Source organism: Orbicella franksi, unplaced genomic scaffold, assembly GCF_964199315.1.
Source record: "Orbicella franksi unplaced genomic scaffold, jaOrbFran1.1 SCAFFOLD_108, whole genome shotgun sequence".
Lineage (NCBI taxonomy): Eukaryota > Metazoa > Cnidaria > Anthozoa > Scleractinia > Merulinidae > Orbicella > Orbicella franksi.
In genome coordinates, this window is record NW_027670538.1 from 33,155 (window position 1) to 46,533 (window position 13,379).

Sequence of the window (13,379 nt, forward strand, 5' to 3'; positions counted from 1 at the left end):
TAACAACTACAATATCCTACGAATACATGATATCAATCAATAAATCTATGTCAATCTATGAATGTAAGACCTGGAAAGGGGATTTTGGCTCAGCTAAGGGGGGTTACAAAACAAAATATACACAATAAATAAAACGGTGGACACTTTTATTAAGCTCTTCATTGTGTGTTTTTTGTTACAGAAAAGGGTTTGACATTTGACAATGTGTAACGTCCAATAGGCACTTAGACTGTAAAGACACTACATGTTCCCGTGGGAAGCGCCGAGCCCAAGTCTAAAGCTACAATAAATATTTACATAGTTGTTTCTACAGAGGTTAAAATATATACAATTTTATGTACAACAACATTTACAATAAATAAGACTTAAGTTAACATCGTGTATTTTACAATTCTATTTACAAAACTATTTACAGCAATTCAACTTTTTAGAATGCAAGATTAACAATACATCTTAACGATTTTTTTTTGGTATATATGTTTTACATTTTTTTTTATTATTATTATTACATACACTAATTTCAACGTCTATTTACAAAATTTATATAACTTATGCCCTTACCCTTAGAAATATAGCCCCCCTCTTAGCCCCCATTCCCCTCCCTATTGGCATTTTCTGTCTCTCTCCCCCCCGTTTATGTTAAATAAGAATAAATTTAAGACGAGACGGAAAATGTTGCCCCTCCCATACTGACTACCATTCTTCCCCCCCCTCTTCCCCCTCCCCTTCCCCCTCCCCTTCCTCTCCCCCACCCACGTCCCCTCCCATGGCCACCCCACTGCCTTCTCCCTCCCCCTCTTTCTGTACAATCCTTGGCCCTGTGGCCTTTTCTTTTGCAACGCCAACAGCGCACTAAAAATGAAAGAAAGACATAAAATTGTGAGATAAGTTTTTTGTTTAACACATTTCTATTTTTCCTATTTTAGGGAAATTTTCTTGCTAGCGTCACAAACAAGTATTACTCACTCCGATTTAGGACAACAGTCAATCAAACGTCAGATAATATTACAACCAATGAGCAAAAGGCATTACTGTATTTTGCAAGCTTTTTACATGACTGGCGAGTTTGTGTTTCTTTGGCTATCAAGAATTATATACAGACAAACAGAATTTGAAAACTTACTGTTTGAGAGCTTCAACTGCTCTTTTAATTCTGAAAAAGAATATTGTAAGTAAGTAAGAGACTTTATTTTATGAGGGTGACACGTAACAGTAACTAACATTACAAATCATGTTTTGGCCCTCTAAAAAATACAGATAATAAAAACTACATTAAATACTACATTAGCAATAGATATTTACAATGGAAATAGTATAACAATATTTCTAGAATTTGATAAAGCCAGGAAAGAAATTCATCTTCAATAACAGGACAGACGCATGAAAAACTAACGTCAGTTTGTTTTTTTACATAACAAATTGTCAAATTGTCCGCTCTCGCTCGTTGCCGCATCACATAAATTATAAATTCATGTGTCTGTCCGCATATTGACAATGAAAATTAGCCAATGAGCGGGCGAGAATTTCTGCAGTTATCATAAAATATAGTATTGACTGGATAGTGATGTTAGCCTAAGGTCGAAACGTCGTCGTTTTCAAAAAAGTAGTAATGACAAACTTTGGTATATTTACCGCTTATTTCTGCCCTCAGGGCTTCCACATTTTCTTTAGGATCTATAGAGAAACCAACGTGTATGTCAGTTATGTTCTCAACTTTTCCTTTTTTGCAGAAATTTTATAATGTATAACAATGATAATAGAGGTTATTGAAGCTCGTTTCTCACCTCCATCTGTCTTTTCCGGCACAACTGTAGAAAAGACAAAAAAAGTCATTTTCTTACCAATTAAACTTCGAAATCAAACTGCAATTTTCGAACTTGTACTATTAAAAGTTTCACATCCTTTGTCCCTGAAACTTTATTTTTTTGACAGGTTTTTCACATGTTACCTTCTTTCTCCTTTAACTGCACCACCTCTCTTATGTCGTCCCCTGTAGAAAACCAAACAAATGTCATTTTGCAATGAATTAAACCTCAATATCATCCTGTTATTTTAAAACTTTTACTATTCAGAGGTTTCGCACCCTTGTCCGATTCACGTAAAACCTCATTTTTGTTAGTCTGACCTAATAAGGCTATGTCTACACTATAGCGTATAGTTATTGGGCCGGCGCGAAAACCATATAGGATAGGCCTTTCGTTCACACAAAACGTAACGGAGCCAAGCTGCGCGGTCGTTTCTGCTCATACCAGGCCGGAGTATCTTTCATGTCGACATAATGAGCCGTTCGGTATAGTGTAGACAGATCCTAAAAATAAAAATTGACAGTTGTTTATATGTTACCTGCAGAAGGTTCTGTCTCTCCCTTGTTTTCTGCGGGAAAAGCAAAATACTCGTTTTTAGTGTGTATCTTTAGTGGCCTCCACAGTTAGGGCTATGCTAAATTATAACCATCTTTGGCCACCTTTATGACAAGGGAAAAATTCAGCTTCGTAAAACAAATAGAACAAAAGATGTAGCTGCCCAACCATAATTCTACTTTACATTCCTGACCCTGGCCTTAGACTGCTTGAGTAACGCAGCTCTTTTCAGGAAGCTTTGAATTGAGTTAATCTTTTTGTGTGTTTTGTTGTTGTTGTTGTTGTGCTACAAACAGGAATTTGAGAGTTTACCCGTTTGAAAAAGCCCCTAAATTTTCTTTGTGGCTCTTTTAAAAAAAGAAAGAAATGCACAAATAAAAATATCCATTCAGTAGACAAATGAGTAAAGGTGTTACCGTTGGTTTGACTTGATGACATCTTGTGTTGAATGTCTAAACGGGGAAACGTATAACACAAATGCATCGCATTACGTTAATCGTAACATCTTAAATTAACCTGAACAGTTTATTCCACGACTGTAACTGTATCATTATACATAAGTTGTTGACAATCTTTGTCGGTCAAGATGCTTGCCTGAATATTGGCCTCGTTCTTTTGCGTTGTTATTGACCAAGACAAAGGCCAGACGAGCTCTCTTGGCCAAAAAAGCTTGCTAATAAAAGGATTTATTACATGGTGGTGTTGAGAGTTTTTTAGTTTTCCGCGGGAACAATGCAAGCAATGTCGAGCGAGCAAGAGACACGCCCATCTTGCCCGCTCCGAACCGCACTGTACTAGACTACGAGTAGTCCCTCTTTCGCTTAGTCCGTCGTGCGTGACGCGAAAGAAATTTGCGAGAAAAAAATGGCCGCGCGAAATCCTGGGGGCTAGGAGCGCGCGAAAGGAGGGTAGGCGAAATTGGAGCGTTATTTTACATTTGCAGCACTTGTGAGCACTTAATTGACTTTTGAGCAGAATTTGAGCATGTTTTGGCTTTTTGGAAAACATTTCAGCACATTTTTCACAATTTTCCATATGTTAAATGCAATATTTTGTGTTTGAAACGTTTTCAGTAAAGCCGAGTACGAGTAATTTTAGCTTGTCGCCTGATCGGCTGACTGTTGTCATGGAAATGCGCGTGCTATGGTCCTTTTAACCGTGGGAACAGGCGATTTTCATTGGATCGTGACTTCGTGTTTAGTTAAAAGTTTGATAAAACTAGGAATATGTATAAACATCTGCTGGGAAATAAACGTAAACTGCGAGCAATTTTCGTGCACCATTTCTAAATTTCAAGCACTTTTTATAGAAATCGAGCACTAGTTAAGTACTTTTTTGCCATGTTTTGAGCACTTGCGATTTTTCCAGCGCAATCGGGACAGGCCTACCTATCAATGTTTCGCTCGATGTCTAGTTTAAAGATTTAAATTATCAGCGAATCTCCTCGGTTTGTTTAAAATGTTCCTGACCTAGGTCTAGTTCGCTTGCTTTAAATTTTACCGAAATAACGAACGGCGTTCAGATAAGTCTTTAAGGTAGCTCACCTTGGTCCAACTTAACGAGACGAAAGAGGCTGGTTACAAATTTCACGTCAGTTTTATATAGTGCCATATCCTCGACCCCAGGGGCCGCGCCGTTTTTGGTCAGCACCAGGACTCTTGACCTCTGGCCGGGTTCAACACCGGAAGTTCGTGAATCGCGGACTTCCCGTCACTCTGCACATACTCAGAGTCAAGTCTGACAAATCTGATTGGCTGAGAGTACGAAACAAATTCTCAGCGGATGTTCAGAAAATCGGATCCGGCCAGAGGTCGCGATTCTTGTTGCTGACCAAAAGGAGCGAGGCCTTGGGACGAGAAATGATATGGTGCTATCCAAACGGCAGCGGTCTACCTCGTTTGCATGCTGAAAGAATGTCCGTATGCTCAAGGGAAAAGTTTATTTCATGTTAGGGGGGAAATGTATGTATTGTCTATCGATTGCGGGGATTCTTCGTCCTTTTTCGACAGATCAAAAAGTGAACTCGAGGTTACGTTCATGTCTGTAAAGTAACACTCAATGTGATGACGTTTGCAAAATATTGGCGGAGCAAAAACTTTGGCAAGGTAAGGTCCTTAGCACCGGCAATTTAACCACTTACTGCACAATATGCTAAATGCGATTTTCTGAAAGAAATTACTGTTTCCTCGTTACTTTTTTATGCAATGGAGAGATTTTCTCCAGTCGCAACCCTCCTCTTTTATCCGGGCTTGGGACCGGCTCAGATGACAGTTTTCGCACATCTAAGGCAGAGTTAAAAAGCTCTGGGTCGAGTAGGCTTAATCTAGAATAACAAAACTGTATCAAGTCTTCAGGAATATGCCATTAAACGATATTCATTTTTTTTCATTTTGATTGAAACTTTTGGTTATACACCCATTACAGTTTGTTAAGTTACTAACATTTCTGAATATAATAACATCTAAACTTTCATTTTCTGAATTTCCACAAAAAACGACAAAGTAGTTTGCAAGTTAAACGAAAAAGTGTTCAACCCTTCAACCTTTAACTTTTCAACTATCACGCAATAGCAATGGAGTGCGAGCAATCTGATTGTTTTAGTATAAATCTACTCGTCCTTCAAAACTTTATCTAAATCCTCTTCCAAAACGCCAAGAAGCGGCCGTCATTTTAATTACAAGGTACAAGGGCACACTGCTACGCCACTCACTGTCTATCACAGAGTAGACAGTGAGTAGCGTAACCAATCAGAGAGTAGCATTCGTGGTAGAATGCTAGTAGATTTATACTCATAATGGTTAGATGTCACTGCAAGTAACGTTTTGTCGCTTTTAATTAGCAATGTATATGGGAAAAAGTTAACTTGCTATATCATTTGTGCTAACTTGAAACTTGACAGAAATAACTTTTTAGCAATTTTACAAGTTTAATCATATTTTTATCGATATGAAACTTCCGTTTTTTATGTTTCCTGTTACGGTTTTACTTTGGGAATCTAAAAGTCTGCACTCATTTGACCATAAATGCTACAAACGAAACTATTTTTCTGCAAACTTTTTAAACGGTATGTTAGGCCCAAAGATAAGCAGAAACGGCCTGAAACATGATAACGTAATGTACAAAGGACAGTAACGATAGAAAATCACAGGTCTAGCGAAACTCATGCTTTGTGAGCTTTCATTCTCACGAGAGAAAATGTGAGCTACACACTTGGTTAACTACTCCTAGTAAACTTAACACAATTAAAATGAAAAATTGACTATGACTTTGAACGGAGTATTAATAGCAATGTGTTCGAGTCTCTGCAGTTCTTTGCAACATATACTTAATTTCGTTAAGTAATGTAATTTACAACCACTCAAAGCAAAAACTGAATTAAATGGAAATGGAATGTGAAAAGCAGTTATCAAAATACCCCTCTTTTCAGTTCTTTCTAACAAAAGTACCACAATTAGTGTTTTCAGTCAAGTTTTAGTACATTGTCGAGGAAAAGGTTTTTGTTATTCATCCTGGTAGATGTAATAATAAAGTGTATTATCGTTTGTCTCACGATGTAGTCACTTGAGATGTAGATCGCGACGTTTCGATTGCTTACTGCTAGTCTTCAGGCGATAAGGTCGACTGATTGCACGGTATCATTTACATCACAAAGGTCGGCTGTGATTGGTGCATTTCGATCCTCCTATTGTTCCATTGTTCTGGCGAGTAGGTGTTCCCTCAGTGGTCCGCTGTTGTACCGTTCTCCTGTTGTTGTGTTTTTTGATCGTGGGCATCCATGCTTCAGGAATTTCAATTCCACTATCCTTGTTGATGTTATTAGGGTGAAGTCTTATGTGAATAGCTTCCTTGACCCTACGTGTGTACCAGTGAGGATCTCGATCAATAAACTTGACCTCATTCCAGATAGGATAGTGGCCGGTCTCGTGGGTGTGTTCAGAAACGGCGGAGGTCTGAGTACGGGCGAGTCGTATATCCCTGTCGTGCTCTTTGATCCTCTCCTGCATAGATCTCCCTGTTTCCCCGATGTAGACTTTGCCGCACTCACAGGGAATCCTGTAGTCAACACCATCTTGTTTAGCCGGGTTGACGGTGTCCTTTGGTTGCACTAAGTGTGACCGAAGTGTCGTGTCGGACTTGAAGACGGTGCGAATGCCTTGTTGTTCAAGGCAGCGGTGGAGAGACTCCGAAACTCCTTGGACATAAGGTAAAACGGCGTTGGATTTAAATTCCGCGACGGGCTCTCTTCTTGGGGTTGTTCGTGCTTTTGTGATCTTCTGTACAAAAGAGGAGGGATATCCGTTAGAAACAAGTACAGATGACAGATGTTTCTTCTCTCCAGTGATTACTGATGGTTTGGTCACGACACGTTTAGCCCGGTCGTACAAACACTTCACAATACCGCGCTTTACTGACTGAGGGTGGTGTGAATCATACGCTAGGTACTGATCAGTATGTGTTGGTTTCCTGTAGACACTGGTGGTAAGGCGGCCATCAGGTACATTGTTTTCATTTTCAAAGATTTTAAGTTGCTCGATCTGTAACATTAAAAGGCGCGTCCAGTTTTGCCAATAGGTACCGGAGGCTCCATTACGCAGATAATGCTGTACCTTTCAAGCCCCAACCCATCCTTTTGAGCAAGCCACTTGAAACTTATTACTTTTCGTCTTATTATGAAGGAGACCTCCAACTCACCGTCATCTTGGTCAATTTGTAATACTGCTTTTCACCCACAAGTTGAATCTGCTTGGAATTCTTCGTCATGAAGGTAGCTACTGCAATAACAAGAACGTTTACCTCACCAGTACTTTTTCTGCTGAGTTGCCAACCGCAGAATGAAGTTTCATCGTATTTGGAACTCCCTCGACTTCTTTGTATTTTCTCCCAAGGTATGCTTCTGCCTCACCGTACGCTTCTCATACTCTTCCCAGTTGCCTTGATAGCTCAGTTGGTAGAGAACTGCACCGGTATTGCAGAGGTCCAGGGCTCGAATCCCGTTCAGGCCTGATCTTTTCTCAGGCTTTAAATTCACAACTGCTACAGCTGTTTATATAACTGCGATGATCAATCGTGTCTTCATATCTTTCTCCGCAGTTCAAATATATGATCTTTCATATATTCACTTGCATTCTTCACCGTCTACGCGTATATAACGAACTCACAACATGATCAGCTTCCAGTTGGCTTGATAGCTCAGTTGGTAGAGCACTGCACCGGTATCGCAGAGGTCATGGGTTCAAATCCCGTTTAGGTCTGATCTTTTTTCAGGCTTTAATTTCACAGCTGCTGTGTTTATGTAAGTTGTTTATATAACTACGATGATTTCCGTGACCGGCTTCCAAATGGTTCCATACAACAGGAAACCCAAACTCAGTCTTATGATTAACTGTCACTGCGATTAGCTGTCACTGCAAAGATGCTCTTGTTCCGGTACTGTGAGTTGTGGCTGTCTGTCTATTGCCTCACCCTTCAGAAGGTGTTCTGCTAGTCGCTTTAGCTGGGAATACGGCAGAGTCGTTAGATTTGCGTGTCCTCGGAACTTGCGCACTGCATTATATACGACGTTGAAAAAATCCGCCTTTGAAACATCGTATCCGGAAGAAACAATCTTTGTCCTAATCATGAGGATAATTTTAACATATTTTTTTGTATAACTATATTACCTCCGCTGTAAACATTTAATTTACATTATTTAAACCAGTTGCCTGACATTTTTAGGTTTTTAGTTATTTCTGGGAACTGGTAACCCTTTAACTTTTCAAATCATCTTTTAAATATTTTTATACACTTCTAAATGGATAATAACATGTGTTGTTGCTTAATGTAAATTACCGTTACAGATAACGGAGAATGTGTTCAATATAAACTTATGTGAAATATGTACAAAATGAGCATGGTTTCATTGGAAAGTCCAAAGCGTTAACTGGCTTAAAGGACATTTGAAAAGAAATTTTCTGCCATGTGACAACCTATTTTCAGCAACTAGGGATAATACAAATATTTACTAAAGAGTAACCTGAAAAGCTAATTCAATGACATTTCTCTGGGTATGTCGTTTGGTATTTAAGATCTAAATAAAATACATTTCAGTGATATAGAATGTCAGATAGGAAAATAAAAGAAAGCTCAAAGCGTGTGACATCAATGGTCCCTGTTAGCTGAGAATGGGTGTATAAGGAAAATGATAAAATTAGAAAACGTATGAATTTAGAAGGATGCACTCGTCAATTCAATCGTAAAATTGGACTATATATTTTTATATTGCAAAAAATCGTGGGTCAAAAATATACATATTTGTTATATCTAGACTCCAAAGCCTTCTGTTCACCATCTCGACCCTGGTGCCAAATACTATGAAGATCTCCAGGCAAGGATAATGTCACAGAACTTCACAGCTCCTTCATATATCAAACCTATACCAGGTTTCACGAGAGGGCAAGTTATTATTAAAGGGACACTGCACTTACCACTGAGGGTGGTAAAGGGGGTCGAGATCACGTTTAACGGAAAATAAATTGGTCGTTTCACAATTCACTGGAAGCTGAACAATTATAGTTTTATTTTGCAGAGCAGTACCCGACAAATGATTAAAACCCACTAGGAAGTGAGAATGGCTAACAATAGCGAGGATGGAAACGGATTGCAATATGGATTTTTTAAAAAGCGTTAGGCTGTCAGGTTTAAAAAAATTCAAGTTTGGCTGGAAAATCGTTCAAAGTGTGCAAAAATGATGCTGCTGTGTCGATGTTCGTAACGAAATTGCTTTTAATCGTTTAGTTAGAGCTAATTAAGTTATTACATAAATGTAGGGACCATTTGGTGAATTTATAACAGCTTTTGGCAAATATATCGTGACAGTGTCCCTTTAATACAGCTCTCTCCTCGTCCTTGCCAAATCTTCATAGGATCTCCAGGCAGACTCACTGCTCTTATGTTCACTGATAGAAACAATCAGTAATGAAAGCTATTTATTCAGCATACCTGTTTCGTCTCCTGGCATTTGCATTAACTTCCATCCTGTATCGTTCCCTCCTGCAAAGAGAGGGATGAACAAACTGCTCTCCGGAGAAACCGCCTTTTCTTTGTCGGATAGCCTCCTGAAATTCTTGCCACAAATCATTCGTGACAAAATAGTGATTTGTCGGAAAAGCATATCCTGTACGCAATGCCCTTTTGGCCATCTCAAGCCTTTGTAGTGTTGGAACAGGCTCATCTTCCTCTGGCAGCGTTTCCGCGTTATAGACACCACGAATGTCCAGCAATAGCCTGTTATAGATGTCCACACCATAACAGTCACCCAGGATTCTCGCCTGATCGCAATCTATGTCTCCTTTGAGTCCCTGGAGTTCCTCCTGTAAAAATTGTCTTCCCTCGCGCCACAGAGGTTGTGGTACTTGACAGTCCCTTCTTCCGGGACCCCTTGGCGCCTCTTGTGTGTCAAAGCCTAATAGCCTGCTTCGCATTTCAACAAAATCTGCTGGGACTCCTTCGATCTGATCGAACGAACTGGGGTAGACCCGTTGGACAAAATTGATTTCCTGAACACCGTTTACTTTTTCGTCATTAACAAACACGCCATGTAGCTGTGTAACTCTAAGGTCACATAATCCATCCCCATCCCCGGGAGGTGTGTTTGGAAATTCAAGGGAAATGCGCAGGTACGGTGCGTCACATCTGGACTGCTGTGCCCTGATTACGTTGTTAGGCAAGGGCTCGTTTCTCGCGACCTTTTCATCAAAAAGATCTCGCAAAGCAGGCAGCACAATCTTTGCTTCTGACCAACTTAATTGCACTTGGCCTAGTACGGGGTAACGGTAAACAATCCAGGCAATCCGTACGATATCCCTCCATGCTGTAATTTTTAACGATACCATTCCTTCGTCAATCAGCCACTTCGCAGTATTCAAGATATGCTCATCTCGAATTTTGCTTAAGCTCTCAAGCTGTCTAGCTAATTGTAGTTGCTGCAGAAAAGGATGGGAAATATCTCCCTTCAATTTCTCAGTCATAGATACTATGTTTTGTATCATTTCTTGTTGCGGAATTCCTTCCACGCATCTTAAAACGCTTTGCGCGTGCAAGAGATTCAAATTGTCTCTGTAAGACCTGAACTCCAAGCTAGACACGTACCGCTCGAGATCTTCTTGAGTTTCACCACCGACAATTCTAGCTACTCGTTGTTTTAGTGAACCATGTGCCCTTTTTCTTCTTTTTGGCTGGCTTGGCGTCTCGCTTTCACTTTCCTCCTACAAGTAAGATACAATATTAGAATAACCATCAGGACTTTTGTGCGAATTGCAATTAAGAGAGATTCTATATCAACGCTACGAGTTTCTGGTCAACCTCTAGCCGGCATAAAGAGCTAACGCGCCAAGCGCGCAGCGTCAACAAACTAATCAGGGCGAGGTCTTAGGAAGTAAATAATTCCTGCATACATGGTGAAAATTTAGATTGAGTGTAGGAGGCGCGAACGTCTGAGGAAAGTTCCCTATTTCCTTCCAAACCACGGATCACTTGCGAAACAATATTAAGTCTAGAATCAACACCGACTTGCGCGTCATCGTGCACAGCGCAACTTGTACCTTTCTTAGTGCCCGCCGTGTCCTCGTATTCCTGGTGCGTAGGACAATGAGACAGAGATATTGTATGCATTGTTCTATTTAACAATTAGATTATGAGCTCCAGATTTCTATAAGGTGATAGTTGATGAGGCCGATGGCCGAACCAACTATCGAGAGCGCATAATCTAATTGTTTTAGTAGAACTCTTACTAAAATTTACTTCAAATAACGGTTTCCAATTATTTCTTGACGCATTATTAAACTTTGCGCCTGAAAAAGATCGCTCGGATTTAAGTGCCATTTAAAATCGAAGTTGCGCATCAGCTTTTTCAATAATTTCAACTTTTTTAAAAGTCAAGAAACCCTAAATGTCCTTCGTTTAGGCTTGTCAGAAATTCAATTATCCATTTGCATCAAAATTTTCCTCCAAAACTTTGGAAAAACGAAAAAAAGTCGCCATTTCCAAGACGATCTCCAGCCACTGCACACTAATGGCTGATAGTGTTCAATGGCTCAGTCAATCCGATTACAGCATTTGCATTAGTATACCAGTAGAACTCTACTGATCAAGAACATAGGGTCAAAAGCACTGTTAAACGTTTTTTTTTTAGCAATGCAGAACTTTCTTATATGGAGGTTTCACTGTGTAGCTTTCTATCTCAGTAACGATCTAGTGGCCCGAGAACCTCTCCTCTTTAAGTCTTAGTTTTTATTTGCTTACCTCGTCCTCTTCATCTTCTTGTTCTACTGGGTTGTCTCCTACTTTTGTAGCCGCAGGTGATTGTTCGGAGATAACTTCCTCGTCAGAAACTCCTGAATGCGGAAATTGGTCTTCCTGGGTTTCTTGAGGAGTCGCCATCTGGATTTCGTCCTCCTGGGTTTCTTGAGGACTCGCCATATGGATTTCGAGTGATTGTTCGCAGATAACTTCCTCGTCAGAAAATTGGTCTTCCTGGGTTTCGTGAGGACACGCTATCTGGGTTTCGAGCTTGCTACTGCTGGATGTAGCCTGCAACTCGCTTTCTGCCGTTGCTTTTCCCGTAGCTACAGAAGACTGTTGTGAGAATAACTTCACCCCAGAAACCTCTGTACTTTGGCTTTCTTGGCTTTCCCCGGTGCTGCTGGTTGCGAAAATGTCATTGGGCGCCATCCATGTTATCGCTGGCTGTACAGCGGCAGCATTCTTAAGGACAGGTAGAAGGAAAGTGCTTTCCAATTTGCCTTTCACCTGCTTTAAAACCCTACGTGTGCTTTCGTCACCAACATTACGTACTGCCATCAAGACCTCGCTTTCTACTTCGTAAACACCAATGATCTCAAACCCATGTGCCAGATACAGGCGTAGAGCAGGTACATTGGAGAATCCTCCTGCTAGAACAAGCCAGATGTAGGTACTAGCTCCGTGGGGATCATTCTTCGCTCTATTTCTAACCTCTTCTATGGCACAGGAAAGAAGAATGTCTCCTAAACACAAGGAACGCTTGTCAGCTCTTCTAACACAATAGCTGACCTCCCACATCAGTTTCCGGGTCGTGGCCCTCATGTCGCTGGCAACTGCATGCCCTGAAATAGATGTTAATTTGCTGGCTTCGTAACTCCGTTTTTTGAGCAAAATCAAGCCAGAGGGATCGCTGGACTCCTTCTCGAAGGCGACAATCATGATCTTGTCGTCACTTTTGCCTTCATTACAAAACTGCTGGACGGCGTTCTTGTAACTGCTGACGATCAGCCGGTTGTTCTTGGCTTCATCTGGGCTCAGGATGGATTGTAGTCTTTCTACTGAACACTTCGTCAGTACAGTAGCACCGTCATCGAAAGTCTGAAAAAAATATAGAATTGGATAAGCACATGTTGTAACTAAAGCTGTAACTGTTTGAGAGAGTTTTCTATTTGAACAGAATGACTCTAGATGCGTACAACTCCATAGCATCTGCTCTCCACCGTATTTTCGCGTAAAATGCAGACTCTGCCAAATGAAGGCCAGACCCCGGTTGTTCAAAACCCGAATAACATAACCCGAGGTTAGCGGGATAATTAATCGAGGAATAAAATTGTGTTTATTCACCGTTTAACTATCCTTCGATTAAACTCCATTAAGCTAGTAAAACCGGTCTGTAGCTGGAGTATTAGGGAAGGGAAGGGATAATTATGATGGTTATGATAATAGTGATAATAATAATAATAATAATAATAATAATAATATTAATAAACATTTTTAGGAGGGTGCTATCAAGCAAAAAAACTGGCTATCCTTAGTGCCCCAGGACCATGGTTTGGTCTCGGCCCTAAGGACTCTAAGCAAACATTACGTGAAGACTATAATAATAATAATAATAATAATAATAATAATAGACATTATATAACGAGGGTTTAAACGCTTAATAACCAAAGGCTAATAAACTTGTGGCCCTCAGAAATAAAATTATGAATGACAAATATGCAGTATAATAAAAGTTCAAAT

At 40.1% G+C, this 13,379-nt stretch overlaps 2 protein-coding genes across 2 annotated transcripts; both read right to left on the reverse strand.

Moving 5' to 3' along the window:
- Positions 1–298: 298 nt before the first annotated feature.
- On the reverse strand, positions 299–3,813 carry LOC145472564 (uncharacterized). Its single transcript, XM_081454963.1, has 7 exons — positions 2,777–3,813; positions 2,344–2,373; positions 1,949–1,990; positions 1,785–1,808; positions 1,633–1,674; positions 1,124–1,153; positions 299–852 (listed from the first exon to the last, which is right to left on the reverse strand). The coding sequence occupies exons 1-7, from the start codon at positions 2,841–2,843 to the stop codon at positions 656–658; spliced, it is 432 nt and encodes a 143-aa protein (XP_081311089.1). The 5' UTR covers positions 2,844–3,813; the 3' UTR covers positions 299–655.
- Positions 3,814–5,429: 1,616 nt separating this feature from the next.
- On the reverse strand, positions 5,430–13,124 carry LOC145472565 (uncharacterized). Its single transcript, XM_081454964.1, has 5 exons — positions 11,640–13,124; positions 9,339–10,603; positions 7,824–7,972; positions 7,053–7,132; positions 5,430–5,456 (listed from the first exon to the last, which is right to left on the reverse strand). Exons 1-5 carry the CDS (start codon positions 12,846–12,848, stop codon positions 5,430–5,432), a joined length of 2,730 nt encoding a protein of 909 aa, XP_081311090.1. The 5' UTR covers positions 12,849–13,124.
- Positions 13,125–13,379: the final 255 nt, after the last annotated feature.